Raw genomic sequence first — 25,391 nt, forward strand, 5'->3', positions numbered from 1 at the left:
GAGGTGGCTGATGGGGAATATGGCCTGCCACCTGCCACTGAGGAAAACTGGCTGCACTATACGGTCTGACCCGCGTATTTTTATATTTTTCTCCTTTTTTTGTTATATTTTTCTGCTATAGTAACATGGTTAGATTGAGTTGAAAAAAGACAAAGTCCATCAAGTTCAACCCCTCCAAATGAAAACCCAGCATCCATACACACACCCCTCCCTACTTTTAATTAAATTCTATATACTCATACCAATACTAACTATAGAGTTTAGTATCACAATAGCCTTTGATATTATGTCTGTCCAAGAAATCATCCAAGCCATTCTTAAAGGCATTAACTGAATCAGCCATCACAACATCACCCGGCAGTGCATTCCACAACCTCACTGTCCTGACTGTGAAGAACCCCCTACGTTGCTTCAAATGAAAGTTCTTTTCTTCTAGTCTAAAGGGGAGGCCTCTGGTACTGTGATCCACTTTATGGGTAAAAAGGTCCCCTGCTATTTGTCTATAATGTCCTCTAATGTACTTGTAAAGTGTAATCATGTCCCCTCGTAAGTGCCTTTTTTCCAGAGAAAACAATCCCAACCTTTCTTATTTTTGTTTATTTTTTCTTATTATATTTTGTTTAATTGAATGTAGAGCCTTATTGGATACCATGTAATAAGATGTTTGTCTCTACTTAAATAAGGCTCAGCATGTTGCAATATAGGCAATATACTTCTATTGACCCATGTCTTTGTAACGAGGCCTCTCTTGATTGGCTTAGGACCAGTATGATGTAATGCATTTTAATTGGTCAATACCCCTTTATAAGGATGTTACAAACAGTGGAGACCACTAGCCTATGAGTAAGTGCCCACTTCAGGCACAAAATGCGTCAGACTTACATATGTCCTAATAAAGATTTTTTTTTTACTTTTATAAAAATACCTTGGATACTGCTTTACTGCTGGATGACCTCTAACCACATCTGAATGTTTTGTATTCTCCCAAAAATTTGAAAAACCCTTGGACTGGGGGTAACCCTGGTAAGAGACCAAATTATTTTTTGCGTTTTTGATTTTGTACTTTTTCATTATATATTACATTTTTAATTTTGACTTCTGTCAAAGAAATGGACCCACACACCAGTACTTATATGGCTCTATGACCTGCCACTGAGGAAAACTGGCTGCCCCAAACCTGTCTGACCCGCCCAAGTGCCCATTAATCACTGAAGAAAAGGTAATAGAGCAATAAGTGATGTTCTCATAAAGAACACTAATAAGACAAAAATACTAACACGTGATAAAACAAAAGATAGGCAGCCACACAGCATATAGAACCTAAATCCATGGTTCACAAACTTTGAAGATATTCCTAATTGGGAGGGCTCATTCTACTGTTCATAGATACTCCTGGAGGCATAAACAAAAATTACATTCAACTGAGAGGTAGAGATGTTTATGTTGGAGCATTGGCTGAATGGTTGATAAAATATGTTTTCATATGTCTCTATCTTTGAAATTCGTTAAGGGTGAAAGCCTGATCAAATATAGGACATCAAAGAGTTAACCTTAAAATCAATTTTAGTATGATGCAGACAGCATAACCATAACATAATTTGTAAAAATATTTAAATGTAAAATATTTGAAACATTTTTTCTTATCCAACTCTTGGACTTGGAATTTGAACTATCTTGTTGCTCAAGGGTAATTACACAACAAATCAGGCAGCAGTTTGCAAGTTACACTGAAAGATAATTAGAAGGTCTAAAATCAAAGATAAACAATAACAAAATAACAATGGGACTGAACCCCATGGTCATCTATTTTTTAATTGGAAGGGTCAGCAAACCAGTCAACCAAACAATGCATTTTCTTTTACAAGGTTGAATCAGACAGACTAAGAATGCCCATAATGTAAAACTGTACGAAATAAAAAAAAGTTTACCTATACAAACAAAATGTTGATTAAAACAGTGAACTTCACCTTTAATCAATTTGCTTGGCAATGTGACTTGACAGCCCACTGTATGCAGGCCTAACTGTTGTGGCTTAATTTCAGAAGCCAGACATGGGCCACTACATGTAAAAGTTGAACAGCGCTGTTCTAGGTAATGCCCAATTTATTCTCATGCTGCATGTTCAAAGGCAAGATTACAATCAAACAAGACAGGCAGATAGGACTGTTGACTATTTAATGCTGTCACTTTAGCCTAACTCCAGAGAGGGCAGTTGAATATATTAAAGTAATTATATTGTTTTATTGCCAGCTGAAAGTTATCCTTTGCATTCCTAGTCTTAACAGGAGAAGCTCAGAGTCCTTAAAGGGATCCTGTCATCGGAAAACATGTTTTTTTCAAAATGCATCAGTTAATAGTGCTACTCCAGCAGAATTCTGCACTGAAATCCATTTCTTAAAAGAGCAAACTGATTTTTGTATATTCAATTTTGAAATCTGACATGGGGCTAGACATTTTGTCAATTTCCCAGCTGCCCCTGGTCATGTGACTTGTGCCTGCACTTTAGGAGAGAAATGCTTTCTGGCAGGCTGCTGTTTTTCCTTCTCAATGTAGCTGAATGTGTCTCAGTGAGACATGAGTTTTTACTATTGAGTAATGTTCTTAGATCTACCAGGCAGCTGTTATCTTGTGTTAGGGAGTTGTTATCTGGTTACCTTGCCATTGTTCTTTTGTTTGGCTGCTGGGGGGGAAAGGGAGGGGGTGATATCACTCCAACTTGCAGAACAGCAGTAAAGAGTGATTGAAGTTTATCAGAGCACAAGTCACATGAATTGGGGCAGCTGGGAAATTGACAATATGTCTAGCCCCGTGTCAGATTTCAACATTGAATATAAAAAAATCTGTTTGCTCTTTTGAGAAATGGATTTCAGTGCAGAATTCTGCTGGAGCGGCACTATTCTGCTGGAATATGAATAATGGAGGCACTGAATAGAAAGACGAGTAATAAAAAGTAGCAATAACAATACATTTGTAGCCCTACAAAGCTTTACAGAACATTTATTTTTAGATGGGGTCAGTGACCCCCATTTGAAAGCTGAAAAGAGTCCAACAAAAAATGCAAATAATTTAAAAACTATAAAACACAAATAATGAAGACCAACTGAAAAGTTGCTTAGAATTGGCCATTCTGGAACATACTAAAAGTTAACTGAAAGGTGAACCACCCCTTAAATATAAAGAGATAGTCTTGTAATTAGACCCACATGTAATTCAAGGTAAAACAAGCATATTTATAATTCAAGTAATTTGTAAATCACGTGCCTTTCTTGGTGGTGTTGATTTTCCAGAGTCTAAATCCAAGTCTAAATATTCCACTTGCTTGTCTCCCTTAGGCTTTATCATAGGACTGTGGCCTTCATCAAGGCTGCTGTTCCCAAACAAACCCTGCAAGTAAAATAAGAGAAGACATATAAAAACGATTAACTAGATTTCTGTTAAAAAAAAACAGAAACAAAACAAAATGTACAATCCAGCAGGCTGTACTAGTTATTAATAATCATCTATATTAAAATAAACAACTTGAATAAACTAGATCTCACTAAAACAAGGAACTTCGTAAATTCAATAAACTGAAAATTCCTTGATGGAAAAAAAAAAAAAAGGTATGTGTCAGTTAGGCTTCTGTGCTTGCTCCCACTGGGGCAGTTTGCACTTGTGATGGCAAAATAGAAAGCTGTGTGACTTTAAAGGGGAAGGAAACCTAGTTGGCGCAAAAACCCTCCCCCCTCCCGTGTGTTGCCCACCCTCCCTCCTCCCCCCTGGCCTACCCGTCCCGCTGGGCAAATGCCCCTAACTTGTTACTTACCCTTCTGCGCAGGTTCAGTCCAGGGAGTTCACAGACGACATCTTCTTCCACGCGATCTTCTTCCTGCTTTGAATGGCGTTTTGGCGCAAGCGCAGTAGATCATACCGGCGAAATGCTCCTACTGCCATGCGCCGGTCAAAGCAGGAAGATCGCGTGGAAGAAGATGTCGTCTGTGAACTCCCTGGACTGGACCCACGCAGAAGGGTAAGTAACAAGTTAGGGGCATTTGCCCAGCGGGACGGGTAGGCCAGGGGGGAGGAGGGAGGGTGGGCAACACACGGGAGGGGGGGGAGGGTTTTTGCGCCAACTAGGTTTCCTTCCCCTTTAAGCAAATGGCATGGGACATTGATGTATCGGGTGGTGTTGGTGTTGGTGTTGTCTCTGAAACACTAGGGGGTTATTTATCAAGGTCCGAATATCCGAACCTTGAAAAATTCGTGATTTTCAGAGGAAAAAAAAAAAAAAATAAGAATTTTCGGATATATTAAAGTCCGATGGTCTAAAAACGCCAAATCCGAAACCCCGGCATCTATAAGCGCTCGAGGTCCTGTATAACTCAATGGGGAAGGTCCCAGTGTCTGCGCTGATGTCCGTACCGATATCTGATGAGTTTGTGGTTTCTGCACAAAAAACTCTGAAAGCTACGATTTTTTCGTAGATTTTGGAGTTTTTTTGCACGAACAATTCAGAGTTTTCAGGAAAGCTCAGAAGTTAGAACCACCCTATTTTTTCGGGCTTTCTTTTTCATAAATAAGGTCCATTCGGGCAATCGGGAGTTGCTCGGATTTCTAACTTAGAAATACTCAGATAAATTCAGACCTTGGTAAATAACCCCCTTATTGTAACATTATCCTAAAAGTGCTCTGAAGGTAACACAACCAAGCAGTTTTATAAAATCAGATCATAGAACAAACAGTGGTGAATAGTTGATGCAAAAGGAAAAAATCATGCACTACAAACACGAACCACCAACAGCAAACTCTATCTGAGAAAGGGCAAGGGCACACAAACCAGATCATCAACTTTCCTCCGCCTGTGTTTTGTATGTAGGCGGAAGAAAACTCTATTTAACCAGATCTTAACCAACAAACAAGCTGAACATAGCAGCATTACATTTAGATGGAATAATAAATCACTGTAGATTAAAAACAGCTATAGTTAATACATACTGGATCTTCAGTGGAGAGACTTGGGTTCATGGCTACATAGTTTTCTTCACTATCCAACGAGTCACTGCTAGAAGCAGTGCTATGTACTGAATCCGGTCTGGAAGGCATAGGGAACCTAGAGGAACTAATTACAAGAAATCATTTTAACCAATAAAGCAACACAAAATTTCAAAGGCAGCTGACATGCTTACATTTACAAGGTATGGGATCTCTCATTCAGAAACTAGCTAGATGCAAATTACGGGAAGGACATCTCTCCTATAGAGTCCAGTTTAAGAAAATAATTCTAATTCCTGTTCTCTGTAATAAAAAACAAAAAAACAGTTCCATATACTGGCTGATACCTAAACTGCATTAATCCATATTGGTGGAAAACACTCCTATTGGGTTGATTTACTGTTTACGTTTTTTTTTTTAAACAAACAATGCTTTGTTATTCAAATTACAGAAAGATTCCTTATCCAGAAAACCCAAGGTACATTGTACTTTTAAACACTAGGAAATGTAAATACAATTAAAAATTAAAGAATATATATATCTTGCTAAAGGTCCCAGGTAAGGACCGAAATATCCCAATGGATTCCCTATTCCTATGAGAAAGGTCACAGTTAGTGACCAAAATGTCGGGTTTGTAAATTAAATTTAACAAAACCTTATTTTTGTTTGCACAAGACCTGTTGAATGCTGTACTTTGTTGGAATATTAATATATATTTTTTTCACTCCAGATGAAGGTCTCTTTATGAAACCAAAACATAGAGTAATAAACCTCTTTAATGCGCATTTATTTTTTTGCTTGGCAGTTCTTAAAATCCTAGGTATGCTGTCCTTAGTCAGGTGTATTTTTGTGCTATGTGCAAGAATACAAAAAAGGGCATATTCATGTAAAATTAATTGGGACTCCTTTATGTTTCAAGAATCAGGGATCAGTATTTTGAATACAATATCATTGTTTGCTTCGCAGGAAGCTTTATTATGTAGAATTTATAACGAAAACTGGGGTGTTACAATAACTTACGGTCTGTGTAGCTTGCTGGTGCTATGTAATGTAAATAAATGATGATGATGAAACCGGTAAATAAAAATACTCACTCTCGAGCAAAGCTTCTTGTAACAGGAGAACGTACTGGCGTCTGCATTAATTCCTCCCATTCAGGCAAAGGCTTTATTTCCAATGGTGCTGGCCTTACTGAAGAAGAATACAAAAAAGTCCTCATCTCAACTCATTCTAGAGATATATTATTTATATTACGATTATCCAATAGAAAAAAAAAAAAAAAAAGGACACGTACACTAATACTGCAATATTTCATAAAATATTACATAAAAGATTGAATATTTATATAGAGATCAGTATATTCTATTCTTATAGAAAGCCAGCACCCCCTTACCAAAAATAACTTTGTTTCTGCTTCCATTATGAATATTAAAATGTAACAGTAATGATAAACAAAAAGCACAGAATTTATACCAGTACTATGTAATCTATTATGTTCGAAGAAGAAAAAAAAAATCACTATTATGCACATAAAGCACCTTGAATATCAATGGCATATTTTGCCATCCTTCAATATTTATAGCAATATAAGCACTCCTACACACCAATACACATGATAACAGGAGAGCTGGAGATCTACAGTACATACCCTTTTTTTTCCTTGTGGAAAATTCACCTATGGTTTGGGAATCAGTTCGCTCTAAACCATGAGGTTTAGGTCTTAAAATTTTAGGGCTCTGACCTAATTGGCAAAAAGAAGACTCTCTTAATAAAATGATTATTATTTATATATTTATTTTTGGAATAGCAAGGCAAGGGAAAAGCTCTCCATTGGAAGCAGGGAAATCCAGGCAATGCAGCATGGTTAATTCTGTGCGCAAAAGCAGCCTTACTCAGAGAATTTCAGACAGCTGAGCTGGACTCATGCTAAGGAAGAAGCACCATATTGAAATGACAAATATGCTGCATGCCCAAAGCATGTCTGAAGCAAGCAAAGAGAGGCAGCCTTTAGTCTCCACTCACCTTCCCCACAAATATGAGCAAAAAAAAAAGCAAACAAAATACAATTGTAATTACATTGATTGTTTTTAATGTTATCCTTAGACTGAGATCACTTAAGGGCCCTTACTCAGGGGAGCGCAGGAGTAGACGCGCTGAATTCTTTTCAATGGGGCTGTACTCACACAGACGCATATAAGCGCGAACACAGGTTGGGATGCAGCATGTTGTATTTTACCTGCGTTCGCCGCTTACATGCGTCTGTGTGAGTACAGCCCCATTGAAAAGAATTCAGCGCGTCTACTCCTGCGCTCCCCTGCGGCTGAACGCATAAGACCGGAACGCAGGGGAGCGCGGCTTCAAACGCCTATGAGTAAGGGCCCTAATTAATTAAAACACATGATGGTCGCAGGTCTTTTATGCTAGATAATCACTTGTTCCCAACCACGCCCATACTAAACAACCACTGAGTGAGGGTCACAGGCCAAATTCTGTTCTGGTAGGTCACACACATGAACTGATGGTCAGCCAATTTGTTGCCAAGTAAAGTAGACGACCTTCTCTTGTAAGGGGCCCTTTTAGGCTCCTAAACATCTATACAAGAAATTAAACTATCGTTTGAAGAATGACATGTTTTTTGCCTGGTATATGTCCTGAATCTTTGCCCACTGATAAAGCAATCTTGCTACTTTGTTGTGTTACATGTGCCCCTGAAATTAAATTTTTCATTACCGCTATCTCTGTGATTAGAGTGTAAACACAAACAACCACTGAATAAAAAATCCTCACGCTAGACTACTAGAAACAGTATCATTCATTTTTCTATTCTTATATTTAAACATATCTGCAATACATTAAAATTATACTAAGCACAAGGCTTTAACCAACACTTTAAATAATACAAAGCAATAAAATCCATTCATAACATTTTCTGTTGATTCTAAAAACGAGTACTTCCTGGTTACAGTGTTCAAGGGAAAGTAAAACGTAGATAATATCAACACACTATGGAACAGTTATAGGCAGCAAAAGCCAATGAAAATGATTCAGGATCCCACAAGAAATACATTTCTTCAGTGTTAAAAGGGCCGTTTCAGAATCCTTTGTGTAGATCCTCTGTATTCTTGTTTGAACAACAAAGACAACAAAATAGGACATAAAACATTATTTTCAAGTACAATAAACTAAAGAAGGGCCCAGACTTATGACTTCTTCACACCATTTAAAAAGATCCAAAGATACGCACTGATAAAGCATCCTAGCTGGGGTCTGAGGCCGAATACTGAACCGAATCCTAATTTGCACATCGTACAGACACTTTTTTTCTTCAACATAGGCAGACGACCAGCTCAGAGCCTATGACCCCAATGGCACAAACACGTATTGTGATGGTCTGATTCTGTTCCAGCCCATGTTGAAGAAAGTGTCTATGACCTACCCTAAAGCTGGCCATAGATGTAAAGAATTTTGAAAGATCTTTTCATTATCGTGAGACCAAGATTATCTTGAAACGATAAAATGTATGATTTGTCCATCAATTAAAAAGACCATTTCAAGCGATATTGTATTGATGAAGCCAGGAAAACTGAGGGTAGCTGCCTGCTTGGCCCTGCAAACATAGATAGATTTCACTGTGACTGATGAAAATTTTTTAACCCTGGCCGATCAATTTTTTGACAGATGTCGGATGAAAAATCGTAAGATGTGTGATCGTTCGATTCCCACTAACTTTGCGATAATTTGACGGATTGGTTGAATTGCACTAAAATTGGTCATTCACCAAAGCAAAATCTTTGCGTATATGGGGACCTTAAACTGAAGGTCTGGGGAATGAACACCCAGACCCATGTTAACCTTGATGAGTTAATCCTGGCTACTATTCATGAAAAAACTGGATGCCTCTTGAATATATTAACATGTTGTACAAAACAGTTTTGTTTCTAAATAATACGTTTTTTAAATTTCAAAAATGGGTAGAACACATTTGTATTACATTCTGTCGTGTCAACCATAGGAGGGCATTGTCCCTTTTCCTCAGACATGCTGAATTATTCCTGTTATTGTGCCGGAAACCAAATGATTTGAAGAGGTTCACCAGGAGAGGGCAGACAGCCAAAACAAAAGCGTATAGCGCAAAAATGCTTTACCATGAAATTATACATCACATACCAGAACATCAACACATTTAACTTATTTGGGTTATGGGTGATAAGTCTGATAATATATTGGAAATAATTTCTTCCAAATGTCAAAATAAATACAATTGCTTGTTCCCATACTATGGCTTGACTGATATTGATACTTACACTGTATGCCTTAAATAGCATCTTCTTACAATTACTTAATTTTTCAATTCAAATCTTTAAAATTTCACTCACCGCTAATTTTAAAACTTCCTTTTTACCATGTCATAGAGATAGCTGCTTGCCAGTCTGCAGTTTATACTTACAGCCAAGGTATATAATCTTAAAGAAACAGTAACACTAACCATTATCAGAGTTCATAATCCATTCTATACCCCTCTAACAATATAGCTACTCTGCACAATATTTCTTATTTCAAGTGCTTTATGTAAAAAATACCATTTAAAAAGTTCCTTTTCTCACAAAAGGTGATATGGCGACTTCAACTGTGCCAGACCCTATATGTGCGTGCTCCACTTCGCCTACTGACATCACCTCCTCAAACCAGAAGCCAGTTTATGCAGCTTTATGAAGGATATTCTAGCCCCTTGTGTTTTAACTCAGCGTGATATATTGCTGTAAGAGCTGCAAACAGAGGAGGCAGCAGCCAAGTCAGCTATAAATCCACAGCATCAGTCCCCACAGTCCTTCACCTGCTCGCAGCACTTCGCTTGTAGCAAAGCAATGAGGAATTAACGATGCCAGTGTGCACCTTCCCCTTGGAACGTAATTTGCAGGAATGTTAAAGAAGAAATTTGTACAGCTGCAGCAACTGGCTTCCGGTTTGAGGAGGTGATGTTGGGAGCGGTTGTGGAGCACGCACACAGATGTCTGGCACAACTGAAGTCGCCCTATTGCTTTTTTAAAAAAAAGAAGAAAAAAAAAAAGTAAGATAACTTTTGTAATGATATTTTTACATAAAGCACATGAAATAAGAAACATTGTGCAGTGTTACTGTTCCTTTAAACTACAAGTACACAGTATTAAAGAAATTTTAGATTTTTGCCAATTATTACGGAAGCACCTTTGCAACACCACTATTTTGCAGCATGTTTAGTTGCTTTAAAGAAAGCATGTTAAAGGCTTAGCAGATGTTAGTGATGAAGACGATGAAGCAAGCCTCTTTGAAGAACCAACTTACCTTTCCTATCTGGTTTGAGATTACGATCGACTGGTGGGGGTTCACAATCAGCAGATGGAACAGACCTCCTCGGAGGGGTCTTTGGACTGGACCTGAAGCCCATGTGGGCTGGAGGTGGGACCTGCATTCCAAACGATGAGAAGTCAAACATGCCAGGAGTCATAGGAACATAGTTGGTTTCTTGAACTGGTTCAGTACAGCTGTTGGAATGCTGTCGTGGAGGGGAGTTTGGATTCATTGGAACATAGTTTTCATCTAATTCTTCATTAGAAAAACTTCCCACTGCCAACAAGCTTTTATTTTTCTGTAATACAAAGTACAATACATAAATGATTAGCTATGTTACAAAGTAGTCTGAAATAGTCGATATATTCAATAAAAAGCAGACTCCCATCATAACAATGTCAGTTTAGTGAAAGGAGAAGGAAAGAGAAGGGGTTGCCTACATGGAAGACAACCTGGTGATTACAGTTGATAAACTTGACTCCCAGCACAAGGGCTGTGGCATAAGGGATGTTTTGTTGCCCCATGCTTAATCTTCTCCAGTACTGACAAAAAACATCCAATATTACCTTTTCACTGGCATTAGTACAAATCACTGGTGGGAAACCACGTTTCTTGTAGTGTCTAAAATTGCCTCATATGAAACAATGCTTATGTTTTCTCACTGGTAATAAACTTCAGTATGGAGACTTCAGGCATAGCTCCGGCATAAAATGAAACTACAATCCCCCAGCAACACCATCCACAGAGCAGTACTGTGAATAGCAAAACAGCACATATGAACTGTGACAACCTGCATACATTACACTGTGACCCCAGCATAGGACAACATTGTGACTTGTAGCCAGCATAAAACAGAACTGTGACACCCACACATAGCTTTCATTGTTCTCCCCAAACCCAACAGTATCTCTGCTCATTTCAGTCACACAGGAGCCACGTGCATTGGAAACATTATAATTATTTTTTCAGTATGTGTGTAATTTCACCAAAATTAAGTTTTGCATGTTATATGGCCTCACATGTGACTGTTGTTAAAGGAGGTGTGTTTTTACCAACCAAACCAGTGCATTTTAAATATTATTGGTTAAATAGGAATACTTTACAATGATGATCTGTGCTGGAATCTATGCAACATGTTCAGTGTTGATCAGCAGCACTGCACTAACAGTATACTATAGTGCAGTATCACCCATCCAAACATAGTAAGTTAGGTTGAAAAAAGACATGTCCATCAAGTTCAACCTTAAAGGAGTGGTTCACCTTTAAGGTAACTTTTATTATGTTATAGAACAGACAATTATAAGCAGCTTTTCAATTGGTTTTCATTACTTATTTTTTATAGTTTTATAGTTATTTGCAGCTTTAAAATGGGCGTCACTGACTCCGTTCTAAAAAAACAAATGCTCTGTAAAGCTACAAATGTATTGTTATTGTTTCTTTTTATTACTGATCCTTCTATTCAGGCCCTCTCCTATTTATATTCCAGTCTCTTGTTCAAATCAATGTATGGTTGCTATGGTAAATTGGACCCTAGTTACCAGATTGGTTAAGATGCAAATTGCTATTGAATAAAAAGTTAAAATAATTCAAAAACCTTTAATAATAAAAAATGAAAACAAATTGCAAATTGTCTCAGAATATCACTCTCTACATCATACTAAAAGTTATCTCAAAGGTGACCAACCCATTTAAGTCTATATATAATCTGCCTTACTGCTAGTTGATCAAGAGGAAGGCAAAAAAAAAAAAACAAAAACCCCCCATTTGAAGCCTTTGAGCTATCTTCCATAACCCTGTATTCCCTCACTTGCTTAAAAAGCCATTTAAGCTCTTCTTAAAGGTATCGAATGCATCGGCCTATGTAACTGATTCAGACAGATTCAAAAACACTTACTCAACATGTGGGGAGAAAAAATTTGGACAAAGAAATTACTACAAAACTACAACAATAGAACAAGATTTCTTTGTTGGCTAAAATTAACAATTTCATTATAGAAATAAAACTTTATTTATGGAAAGGCCATTTCTCTTAGACTCCATTTTATCCAAATAATCCACATTTTTATAAGTGATTTCCCTTTTTCTGTAATAAAAAAAACAGTACCTTGTACTTTATACAAACTAATATATCACTAATCCTTATTTGAAGTAAAACCAGCCTATTGGGTTTATTTAATGTTTACATGATTTTCTAGTACTTAAGGTAGAAAGATCCAAATGATGGAAAGATCCATTATCTAGAAGACCCCATGTCCTGAGCACTCTGGAGAACAGGTCCAATACCTGTGGTACAATTAAAATGAAACATATATTACTTACAAAATGGCCATGAAAGCCCTCAAGCGAGCTAGATCTGTCACTTGTAAATGGTCGAGGAATGTCATAGAAATCTTGAGAGCTCATATCTAAAAGTATAAAAAAATGATTATACACAGACTGCTTTATACAGGTTCAGAAAATGGAACAAATAAAGGATTTATGTATCTCACAATTGTTCCACTTTTATTTTTACCAACTACTTTCAATTACAAATTTGAACATTGATTTATTAGAGTAGTTCATCAGAGATCAACTCATTTGAGAGCAACAACACTTGCCAGAAAGGCAATCTTTTAGTCCTTTACAATATGGACTGTTGCATATGCCTGTACTGGTACAACAATTATCACCGTACAATAGAAAGTTCAAAGCTTTGTGTATGGAGTTGAATAATAATATACAAAGGAGAAGGAAAGGTCCTTTAACTTGGGGGTGCCAAAAGTTAGGCACCCCCAAGTGATCACATTTTCTTATCTGAAACCCTGGGCCGGTGCACCTATTAGGAGAAAACTGCACCGGTCCGGGGATTCTTCCACCTAACACCACAAAGCGATCGCCTTCCAACTTCTTCTATCTTGAAATTTCCTTGGGCAGACACATGCTAAGTAGAACAATAGCCGTCTTTTTCGTTTAAGTTCGGCTTTTCGCACTACTCAAAAAAAGAAGGCGCAAAAAGATGATCACCCAGTGGTGCTCGCTGGAAGAATCCCCGGCCAGTGCAGTTTTTTCCTAATAGGTGCGGTACCGCCTGGGGATTCAGGCCGGTGTTAAAAATACCCCAAGTTAAAGTACCCTTTTTTCTCCTTTAAATAGTTTCTAGCATTCTGACTATCTTTATTATTTGCATATTTATTCCATTACAGTAAAGACCAACATATTCAATTCATCATTGGTCTATTCCTGGTGCATATTTACAAAAAGTGTCCCTCCAGTTAAGTTAAAATTATGCATTTTTGAGTTTACATTACAATGCAAACAGAAAAACAAAAGTGGCAGGTTTATTAAAAGGATGGAGACTGCTAACGCGCCTACTACAAATAGAAGTCTGACAGTGGTGTATTGTATCTCTTGAGGAACCACTGAAAACTTTGATGAGCAAGCCCTCATGAAGTCCACTATCACCACCGTCAGCATATGAAATACATGGTTTAATAGCAGAGATACAAAGTGTTCAAATTCTTCAAATAAAATTTTTGTATTTTTCAAAGGATTAATTAATTAATTCAACTTAAAGGGGAGCAGTGGAGTAAGGAATAAGATAAACAATCACACTTACCTTTCTTATATTTACTTAACTCTAGAGTTGAAACGGTATTACTACGGGATGCAGGCATTCCAGATGTTGGGACACAGTAGTTGCTATCAGTCTCTGAAACAGTCCGTGTAAGACCATATTCACTTGGAGATCGTTCTGAAGACTGATGAGGCTTTGGCGGTCTAGGAGGTGGAACATCTGTTATGGACTCCATCTTTGCTGAAGACTGACCAGAAGCACCCTCATGAACAGTTCTGGGAATCTGATAAGTGCTTCCAGATGATGGAGGAATGTCATAGCTTAATGAAAAATGCCTCAGTTGTGTCTCTAGAGAAGAGGCTCCAGACATGTTAAAAACATTGGAATCTCCATCCATATCAGTGACTGAAGGTGATGTAGCTTTTGGTAAAACATCTTGTGAGTAGCTTCTAGGAAGACTGTAGAAACTAGATTCTGTAGAAACTGATCCACCACGGGATGGAGAGTCATAAACGCTAGACTGCTGAAAGTATCCATTCACTGCATGTTTTTGGGCCGAGGAACCTTTGTGAGTAGCAACATTGTCATTGCAGTCTGTTTCCGCTGTGGCTGTCCTGGTTGAATCTCCTTGAGATCTACAGCAAAATTCAAGTATAAAATAAGCATGTACTTTGGTAAGGTTTACAGTCTGATGATTAGTAAACACATGCACCACAGATTACTTTTTAAAAACTTCCCAACACAACTCTTAAAGCACGTAAATCCCCCTTTTTTTTTTTTTTAGAATTCCCTTGTACTTGATCATACCTATGCTTCATATATCAATATTGGTGGAGCAAATATTTCTATTTGGTTTTATTTAATGCTTTAATATTTTTTTTTTTTTTTTTTTTTAGCAGACTTAAAGGAACAGTTCAGTGTAAAAATAAAAACAAAGTAAATAGATAGGCTGTGCAAAATAAAAAATGTTTCTAATATAGTTAGCCAAAAATGTAATGTATAAAGGTTGGAGTGACTGGATGTCTTATATAACAAAACAGAACACAACTTCCTGCTTTTAAGCTCTCGAACTCTAGTTTTAGTCTGCAAATTTAAGGGGGCCATATGCGACATAAATGTTCAGTGAGTTTGCAATTGATCCTCAGCATGCAGGTCAGGTTCAAAAGCAGCAGTTATGAACCATTTGCCCCCCCCCCTCTCAAGTCACCAATTGGTTACTGCCTGGTAAACAGGAAGTGTTCTGGCTATTATGTTAGACATCCGGTCACTCCAGCCATTATACATTATATTTTTGTCTAATTAACTATATTGAAAACATTTTTTATTTTGCACAGTCTATTTACCCAGTTTTTATTTTTATACTTAACAAGTCCTTTAAAACAGAGGCGTAACTACAGAGGAAGAAGGTCTGCTTCCTCTATAGACAACAAGAACCCCCCTTCCCCAGCTGCTTTCTTATATGCGGCAGGGAGGCACAGCATGTTGGCACGAGGCAGATAGTGGGCAAAGTCTCAGGGTGGGCAGAGTCTGGTGGGGGAGTGAGCGGAGTCCAGATGGGAAGTGGGCGAGAGGATGGGGATCAGAGTGCGCTGGGCACCTCTTTATACAGAGGGCTTCTCAGCTGAACGCTGTTTTGTTTCAATGTGTTCATAATTAAAAGAACAAGAAGTAGACTGTGATTTTCAGTTTCAGGTTTTGCCCTGTCTAGTGACTTATACATCTAGTTATATAGATATGATAAATAAAACAATGCATATTTCATAGTTAAAACAATATGCAAAATAAATAGGCACTAATAAAAATAAATTAATCAAATAAATGTTAAAAAGGTGGTAAATTGCTCCTAAAAACAATTCTGTACAAATTCTTATCTCTGAACTTATTTCTTTATGGTGGTATGCCATGTTTCCCAAATTGATGAAAAAGACATTGGCTGTTCATTTGCCAGATAATAGAAACGTCACTCAATTAAAGAGTTTAATCTCTTTAACTAATTTAATTGTAAGCCAAATAATTCATCTAACAGGTCAATATTTGGGAGGCATACTTTTCTCCAAATTCTATAAATCTCACTTGAAATGGACACAACTTGATAGGTAAACCCTTTTAAAAAGCAGGGGGGGGGAGCAGGAGGGACAAAAAACTGGGGTATACATTTAGAAAAAGGAAAAATCCAAATAACCAAGCAAAAGGGGATTAAATGATGATCTAAAATTATTGCAGCACAGCAGATGTAGTTACAGTTACTGTGTGTGTGTCACTTATCTCAAAACTTGTATAAATTCTGTTAAATAGTGCTAAATATAAAAAAATATAAAATAAAATTTTTGGTGTGCATCTGTTAAATCAATCGGAAAAAGACAGGCATTCAGGTGTAAGTTTTAACAACACACAAAATCACACACAAAGGCCATGCAGAGCTCAATACTATCTTGTCTGATAGACTGGCCCCAAACACTCACGACCAAGAGATCTTTTTGCTTTCAAAGTCTTCAAGCAGTAGATAGTCATCTTCTGATATTAATGGTGATGCACCTTGCCTGATTCGCAAATATAAATTACATAAGAGCACAAACATATAATTCCTAACATTACAGATCAGAAGGATTTTCTTTTCTGAAATTCAATGTGTTCAAGTGCATAGGGAAATCCTTCCTGGTGCTCCCACGCCTATTTGCATTTTATTTCAGGCAGACTGCAGAAACCACTTTGTGCTTTATGGTAGCGAGTCTAACTTGAGTCAGTATTACTTTTAGTTTGTTGTAGTTTCATGAATATAAAAAATGGCCAGGGTCCTGGTGTTCCATACAAAAACTGAATAAACTGGCAGGGAAGGCTGTTAGATAATGAAGTGGAATAGTTGGTGTTGGCAGTCTGTGACATTGACGGTGGCGGGGAAGGAGTGGATCACCTGTCTGAGAAGATGGCAGAGCAAGTAATGGTGAAGGAGTTCCTATACCGTGCAGGAGTAAAACCATTTAACTATATTTTTAGATAGTTCTGTCGCACTCATAAAAGAACAAGACATTTTATAAGGTCATGAAATGATGACTTTTATAAATTTCAGCAGGGTATATACTCTTTATCTATTCCACTTATTTTACAGAAAACATGCTACTCCTACAACAAAAAGGACAAGGGGTGAAAAATTCTCATGACTAACTAAATAAAGTAAAAAAAAAAAAAAAAAACCCTTAGCAGTGGAATAAACAGGATTAGTCTTGTTTTTTTTTACACGAGTTACAAAGGAATGCTTACCTCAATGGTTCAGGTTTCTTGCTTTGGCAGTTTATTAGTAAAAGATAGTCCTGGGGATCTTCTTGGCTATTTGAGGATTCTACAAGTGGCATATTTATGAGCTGGTAAGGGGGAGGTAGAGGGCCTTGGACATTTGCTGCTTGGTTGGAAGATTCTGAGTTCACAGCAGGTTTTACGGCATCTGCAATTGTAAATGGAAAAAAAAAGGCAAATAATATTTTTACTAAAAAAGAGAAAAAAAGTTATCATACAACAGCAAGCAGGAAAAAAAAAGTCATGTCGTTGTGTAGTTAAAATGAAGGGAGAGTAACTCCTGAACCACATGGTACACTTTTAGGTACTTCTCGTTTCGATCTTATGCACTTCCTGGTATGGTTCCAGCAGATAAGAGGGAAGCAGATGTTACAACCGGTTTTCAAAAAAGTTGTGTAAAATATAAATAGAATTGGATTATTCGCAAATCATTTAAAAGCTCTATATTTTAGTCCAAAATCACCTTTTCTTTTGACAACACTCTGTAAAAATTTGGTAAGGAGAAGGCCAATAGCTAGAGTTTTGAAAGTTAAAAGGTTGTTCCATTCTTGCATGATAAAGGATTTCAGCTGCTCAATAGTTCAGAGTCTCTTCTGTCCTGTTTTACATAATAATTCATATTATATACTACAGTTCCTCCAGTACTTTGCAATTTAAGTAATATGTTTCTTAAATTGTCGCAGTATTTGCCCCTGCAATGTTTCACCCCTCCCCATCTCTACTTTGGAGAGAAGAAGTATCTGAGATCCCCTCTAGTGATGGGCGAATTTATTTGGCAGGCGAAAATTTTGATGCTGGCGACGGTTCCGATGCTGGCATCAAAGTTTTTTCCACGCCGGCGGCGATACGGACGCCAAGTTTGACACCGGCATTGATAAAAGGGTGCCCATTGACTTTAATGGGCGCCGGCGAATTGTCGCAGGCGTCAAAATCGCTGTTTCGCTAATTTTTCCCCAGTTTTGCAGGAAATTTACAAAATTTGTGGCGAAACGGGACAAATTCGCCCATCACTAATCCCCTCTTTTTAGCATTATGCAAGTTTTCCTGTCTTTTGTTGCTACTATCCCAAATATTTAAAACATGTTTTTGGCATCAAACTCAAAATGAGCATATATTTTTCTGAAAACAATAACATTTTTCAACATTTGATATGATGTCTTTACACTATTTGCAATTAAACATATGGTTTAAATCAGGGGTGCCACGTTTTTTGGCAATGAGGGCCAGATTTGGTGAGGCGAAAATGTGTGGGGGCCGACCATTCAGCCCGACATTCTGTGAACCATTAACATTAAATTACAGGAATTAAGTAATCGTAGCAGTATTATTTGGGCACATTAGTGAAATGATCTGCCACTTGGTCTATTCAGAAAGTTCTGAATGACAGTAAGGCCATCACCATAGAGTTTATTTTGAGCAAATAATTAAAAATTTTTAAAAACAATTTCCATTTTCTCTAACTATAAAACAGAAACAAAATCTCACTGGGTTTATTCATTAGAAAAACAGGAACTGTGAATGAGCCAATGAAGCAGTTCTAGCTGCAAAAAGTGTTTATTCCAACAACATGTTTTGGGCACACAGGCCCTTTATCAAGTAAAGGGCCTCTGAACCCTTCTCTGTTCACAATCTGCAATTCCTTGTTTTTCTGTTTTGTTTTTCTTTCTCTCTTTTTCTTTTTTGTGAGAATTGTTATTAAACGCGAATTTGATCTGTGATGACTGCTTACCGCACGAAATGTATAACTGGTAGATGGAAAGTGATAATGTCATCTATGTCACATGTAATAACTGCATTTTGAAAATTCAAAAAAATAAAGTTAAAAAAGTAAAGGGCCTGTGTGCCCGAAACATGTTGTTGGAATAAACACTTTTTGCAGCTAAAACTGCTTCATTGGCTCATTCACAGTTCCTGTTTTTCTAATGCATATTGCGATTACACCTGTGGCAGGGGTGTGTACTGGAGAATTGAGCCTATAATTAACCCACACTTAGCCACCTCTACTTTTTGGGTTTATTCATTGTTTTACTGATTTTTAGCAGGCTTAAGATATGTGGATCCAAATTATGGAAACACCCCTTATCTAGAAAACCCATAAGTAAATGGAAGTTAAGCATAAAGGATATTAAATAGGAACATCAGTGCTACAATGTATTACTAGAAGCCATCTAATGGGTTTTTGGCTCTATTCCTTATAGGCATAATCAATCTTCGTTTATCAAGAATGCGAATGAAAAAAAAGACTGGACACCTGCCTGTCCAATATGGAATTCTCGTACCAAGGGTACTATTACTTAAGTTGGTCCTACCTTTCCTGCTAGAACAGCCTCTACATGTCTTCAAAGGCGGAGCATTTTGATGAAATTTACTTTATAGTTTCAATTACTTTAATTTAGTGACAAAACCATTAGTGAGTTTGGGCACGGATATCAGTTCTTGCTCTTTGATGGTGATCCCCTTCGTCAAACTGATGATCAGTTGAGTAAAGTTTTTCCAGTCTGTATGGATCTTAATGCATCAGCATTATTGTGCTGATACAGAAAAGAGCTTTTCCAAGCTGGTGCCACAAAGTAGGAAGCATGAAATAAAATGTTCTTATATGCTATAGACTTAAGAATGGGGCATTATTTACTAAAACTCGATTTTTCTAGTCTGGTTTTTGCCCCGAAGATACTAAATGTGTGAATCCAAAGTCAATGGCAGCTGTCCTTATAACCCCGTTAGTGTCAATGGGCCGTGCCCAAACCATGGAAGATAGTCCCAAACCATTATTCCATAGTCAAACTCAACAGTCTGCATTATACATTCAGGCAGGTAGTGTTCTCCTTGAACCTGGCATCCTCAGAATTCCCTTCAGACTAACAGATGGTGAAATGTCAATCATGAATCCAGATCTCATGCTTTCAACTGCTCAACTAGAGTTCAAAGATGGTAACCTTTAGACCAATGAAGCCAGCACCATATTAAGTTTGATTGCTTATAATCACTTATACTAATTCAGACATTACTTCCAAAGACAGTTTGGAATGAGGATATGTCATTTTAGACTTTTCTGCAAAGACAATGCATACATTTACAGACAACTGCAATACTGTATGTACATTTTAATTCTTACCTTCATCAGTGGGATTAAATCCACAGATATCACAGATATTTCGAACCCACTTATTCATTTCTTCCTCACTTTCTGCCACTAAATAAAATACCCGGTCAATGGTCTTGATGTCAAAAATATAACTATTTTCAAATTCCTTTTTGTTGAACACCAGCCCAGCATCAACTTGTTCACACAAATTTAAGTCAATAATACGGATGGGCTTCTTTGCATGATCATTTTTGTAGTACTCCAGCACATCTGGGTCTCCTGTTAGACGGCCACTGCGAAGGATAAACCATCTCCTCTTCCATGCCTGCATACAGGAGAAAATTCATTATTGTTGGTTTTTCAAATTCCTTATCTTGTATTTATAAAGCTTATGCCATAATTACAATTTTTATAAAAAATGAATGTTATCAAAAGGAATTACTCATGGTGTGGCACAAGGAGATTTCTATTACCTAGAAATGAAGACTGCCATAAAAGATGATTTAACTATAATCCTATAAAGTGTTTGTGAATCCAGTTTATTAAATGGAACCAGATTTTTGCCCAACACACACGTGCCAACTGTAAGAAGAATCAACAAGCAACAATTCCTGTTATTTTGTGGCAAGGTTTTCCTCTTAGTGGAAAAATATCCCTCTCATGTTTTTGTAGGCTGCATGTACAAATATTTTATTTTCATGCATTTTTTATAAGAAATTATTTCTTCAGAATGGTGAATGGGCCCAAGCAAGTACTGAATTGTATATTCACAAATATAAACTTCGCAAGGATCGATCAAGACTGCAGGTTAACTGCTCAAGCTTAGTGTTTATTGTTTAACACTGAATTGTATATTCATAGGAATATTTCTGCACACTCCAAAATCCATTGTCATTATTTATTTGAGTGCAAATCAGCAAACAATTAAAAGGGAACATTGGTTGAAAACTAAACAATATTCTCATTAATTAAGTCTTATCCATGTGCCAGCCAATAAATGGTTTCTTAAAACGGCAATCAATTGGATGGTGGTACTCTTTTGATGTATCTGATCACAGGTTAATCAGAGAATTTTGAGGCTCCTTGAGACAAAAATGAATACAATGAGATTGTTGGGGATGTAATTGAGGACCAATCGTACAAGGGACATTTAATTTTCAAAGAACGCAAAGTAGTCAGTAGGCTCTCGCCTTTGATCATTACTTGGAAGTACAAGAGAGACAAGAGAGCTCTGACAGTCATAAGTCTCCTTCTACAGAAGCAGACCAACTTATTATTTTTTCTTTGGTTTAGAAATCTTGCAACTTCTCCTATAACCAGCAAATGGCACTATGGATCCTGACAGCAAAAGATAAAATGGAACATTGCCAATTATTTCTATATTTTCGAAAAATTATATTGTAGTCATGATCAGACTTGTTGACTCCTAGATAAGAAAAAGGCTTTTCCGAAAGTAGTTGTTTTGTACAAGTATTTAGTGATTGGGAAGCTTTACACCAGCTTTATCTAGCTAGCATAGCCATTCAAGCTTGTGTCCAAATCAATTCCACTTTAGCCAACTCAAAATAAGATTCTCAAACCCAAAAACTAATCAGAGTAAAATTGGGACTGGGCATAGTAGTAGTCAGTTTAAAATCACACATTTAAAATATAGGCATTAGCAGCCATATAATAAAGGCAGACGTTGAACAGCATAGATTAATGCTTTTGAACATCCTCTCCTTGCCAGGTAACATAAAGAACCAATCATTATATGCTGTATACCCTACAGAATAAAATCTGTTACAGGGACAGGGATGTACCTAGAGCATAATAAACACCATCAGCAAGATGTAATATGTCATATGGATACTGCTTCTTAAAACATATTCTTTCAAATCCTATAAAAGTGCATATCCAAGCACAGCTAGATTTCTCTTCTTTTCATAGGACCAGCGTGATACACCTAAGAGGCTTATTTATCGAAATCTGAAAAAGTTCTTACTATTTCTGAACACTACTCCGCAAAATCCACAATTTTATTAATACATTTTTGAGAACATTTCTTGTGCAGGAAAAAACACAATAAAATTGTGGAAAAATCTGAATCGTATACATTTTTTGGATTTGTTGCCGGAAACTGGGACTTTTCCGGATTTGATGCCTGAAACCTCAGACTTATTCGGATTTGATACCTGAAAACCACAAAATCTTCAGATTATTGAACGAAACCCAGCACAGATCAAGACAATGGGACATCTGCCATAGACTTTTACATGAACTCGACAGGTCTGAGTTGGAGTCTTAATTTTTTCTTTTTTTTTAGTTTGTGAATTATTTGCCTTCTTCTTCTGACTTTTCTGCTTTTAAATGGGGGTCACTGACCCCATCTAAAAGCAGATGCTCTGTAAGGCTACAAATGTATTGTTATTGCTACTTCTTATTACTCATATTTCTATTCAGGCAATATCCTATTCATATTTTGGTCTCTTATTCAAATCAATGCCTGGTTGCTTGAATAATTGGGATCCAAGCAACCAAATTGCTGAAACTGCAAACAGAGTAGCTGAATAAAAATCCAAAGAACTCAAAAACTACAAATAAAAACAAAATGCAAATTGTCTCAGACCATCACTCTCTACATCATACTAAAAGTTAATTTAAAGGTGAACGACCCCTTTAATTGCTTATTTTTATTTATTTATGTATGTATTTTAATACTGCTGAATGACAGTCCTCACACATTAGAAGCTATGTAGGTGGGGGACTAAAGGATCATAATTGCACCATCTATTACTGCTATTCAGCAGTTACAAACGACCACCATGTGACTAGCATGAACACCTGTACATGCTACGACTGCCATAAAAGTGAACGTTTGGGGATTCCCACCCATGAAGGGAAAATCACCCCATTTGTCACAGCCCATAACATAACGCAAGTCAATAACAGAAATAATCACAAATAGGATAATATGATGCTTGATTCTGTATGCATTTGCCAGACACTTTTCTTATTATTGATTTCTTAGAATAATGAGTTAGTCATGACAATAGTGATGTAGTAAACTGGAGACTGAAGAAAAAAAAAATCACTAGCTGTTCATTTTAATAAGGCATTTACAAAACAGCCTTAGGCTATGAGTACAAAGAGGAATTTAGTGGCTCAATAAAGCTTAATGCTACACAAGAAAACTGACATCAGCAGCCATGCTAATCATAGCACAAAAGTGTCTCTGTTTTACCACATTACAAAAAATGCTTCACAGAAAACACTTTGTTAGCTGAGAATATCTCAGATTCTTACAGCTGCTTCTATTTTGGAAGTTAACCCTTCATGAAGAGCACCATAGCAGTATTTTTCTAAATATTATAATGTCTAGACCTGACTATACTGTTCAAAAAAAAGAAGGAGATCCAGTAATCCAAGAAGTATAAGTAATGGAAAGGTCCTTTTTACACGCAAACATTTATCATTTTGATTATATATTCCTTAGAAAAAAAATTCTCTTGCAGATTTCTGCAGATTGAACCTCACATTACCCTAATAGACCTCTTTCTTTTACTCGCTGGAAATAGCAGTGCTGCTAACTTATAGGAGAACTATTGCGAAAATGAAAATTTTATATAAGATTCCTCATACAGTAAGAAACTTTCTAAATACAATCAATTAAAATTCTGCACTGTTTATGAAATAATCAAGTTTAAATTCAATATTCCTCTCTCAGCATCTGTTTCTCTTCATTCTATTCATGCAGCAGTTGGGTGTCAGATGAATGATAAAATATATCTTATAGGGGGGCTTCCTTTCCTTACAGATGTATTAGAGCTCACTTAAAAATCTGATTCAAATACAAACACAATAACTTTCTTTTGCGCATCTTCTAAGCAAAAGGAGTCCCCTATAAGAAATATTGGATCATTCATCTGACACAACTCCTGAATGAAGAGAGAATAAAGATAAACAGATGCTGAGAGATGCTGAGAGAGGAATAATGAAGATAAACTTGAGTATTTCAGAAGCGGTACAGAATTTTTAAATTGATTGTATTTAGAAAGTTTCTTATTTCAGTATGCTGAAGCCAACACAAAATTGAAATTTTTGCTATAGTTCCCCTTTAAAAACCACACAAAATAAATAATTAAAACCAACTGAAAAGTTGCTCAGAATAAGCTCTTGATTAACTTCTTTAAAGTTAAGGTGCACATCCCCTTTAATAGTGGCTCATACTCCTATTATGGTAATCCAAAGGATTTGCAGTTTGTATTTTTATTGATACTTTGACACAGTGCCGGGAACTAGAGGAGGTGAGGGGGGTGCGACTGCACCAGTCCCATTGGCAGTTTGCATGCAAATCCACGGTGATGTCCAATTTTGGAGGAGGGGGTCCCGTGCATGGCAGTTATGTTACTGCTACTTGACTGTGAATTAACATGCAGAGTGTTATTAAAAATGAAGTCACATTGAAACATACACAGTGTTTGCAGGTGAGTAAAGAACAGAGTAGGCTTTCCCCAAAATTTGGGTTGGGTAAAGTTTTTCCAGAAGCTTCAGGTAAAACAAAGCCATGTAAGTCTGCCCCCCAGTCCAGGAGCATTCTATCATAGTGCTGCCATCTTGTCTACCTTCCCAATGACCCATTGAGTGTGGCTGTGCAACAGAGTAAAAATGTGGAATTTATGTGACATATTTTATACTAAAAAAAATATGCATAAAGTGCCATTAATAATTTTAAACAGCTTATTAGATAGGTTCCTGTGCCTTAACCATTTTAAACCAAGTTTTTAACAGCTTTAAAGGGGAACTATCGCGAAAATCAAATTTTCCCAGTGGATAGATAGGATGAAAATAACAATATTCTCAAATATATTCATTTAACAGAAATGCTTACTTTTTGAAAGGCATTCAATAATATTACAGTGAGTTAGAATGCTTTCTCTGAGAGCCAGTTCAAGCAATTGCTGAATGGGAGTGGCTATACCCCCACTGTGATGTCATATAGCAACTAGCAAAGTCCCACCCTCTTCATGCTGAATTCAAAGCATCCACACACCAACTGCATTCTCTGGAATCTCATTCTGAGAACAGTAAGGCAGTTATTCTTTTATAGTGTGAAAATGCTGATATTATCGGCAGAATTAGGTTTTCACACTCTCCCAGATCAAAGGCAGGACAGTGCATGGT

The 25,391-nt window shown here is 37.0% G+C and overlaps 1 protein-coding gene across 1 annotated transcript in view; it reads right to left on the bottom strand.

The window, feature by feature from the left end:
- The window catches only part of gab1.S (GRB2 associated binding protein 1 S homeolog), a gene marked incomplete at its 5' end in the record, with an annotated part of 72,900 nt that overhangs the window by 2,661 nt on the left and 44,848 nt on the right, over nt 1–25,391 (bottom strand). Inside the window, 8 exon segments of the mRNA NM_001095732.1 lie at nt 3,262–3,384; nt 4,975–5,098; nt 6,066–6,162; nt 10,294–10,597; nt 12,619–12,704; nt 13,895–14,487; nt 17,111–17,291; nt 20,259–20,553. Coding sequence (NP_001089201.1) covers nt 3,262–3,384; nt 4,975–5,098; nt 6,066–6,162; nt 10,294–10,597; nt 12,619–12,704; nt 13,895–14,487; nt 17,111–17,291; nt 20,259–20,553 — 1,803 coding nt within the window.

The sequence above is a fragment of the Xenopus laevis genome, chromosome 1S (assembly GCF_017654675.1).
Source record: "Xenopus laevis strain J_2021 chromosome 1S, Xenopus_laevis_v10.1, whole genome shotgun sequence".
In the NCBI taxonomy this organism is placed as follows: domain Eukaryota; kingdom Metazoa; phylum Chordata; class Amphibia; order Anura; family Pipidae; genus Xenopus; species Xenopus laevis.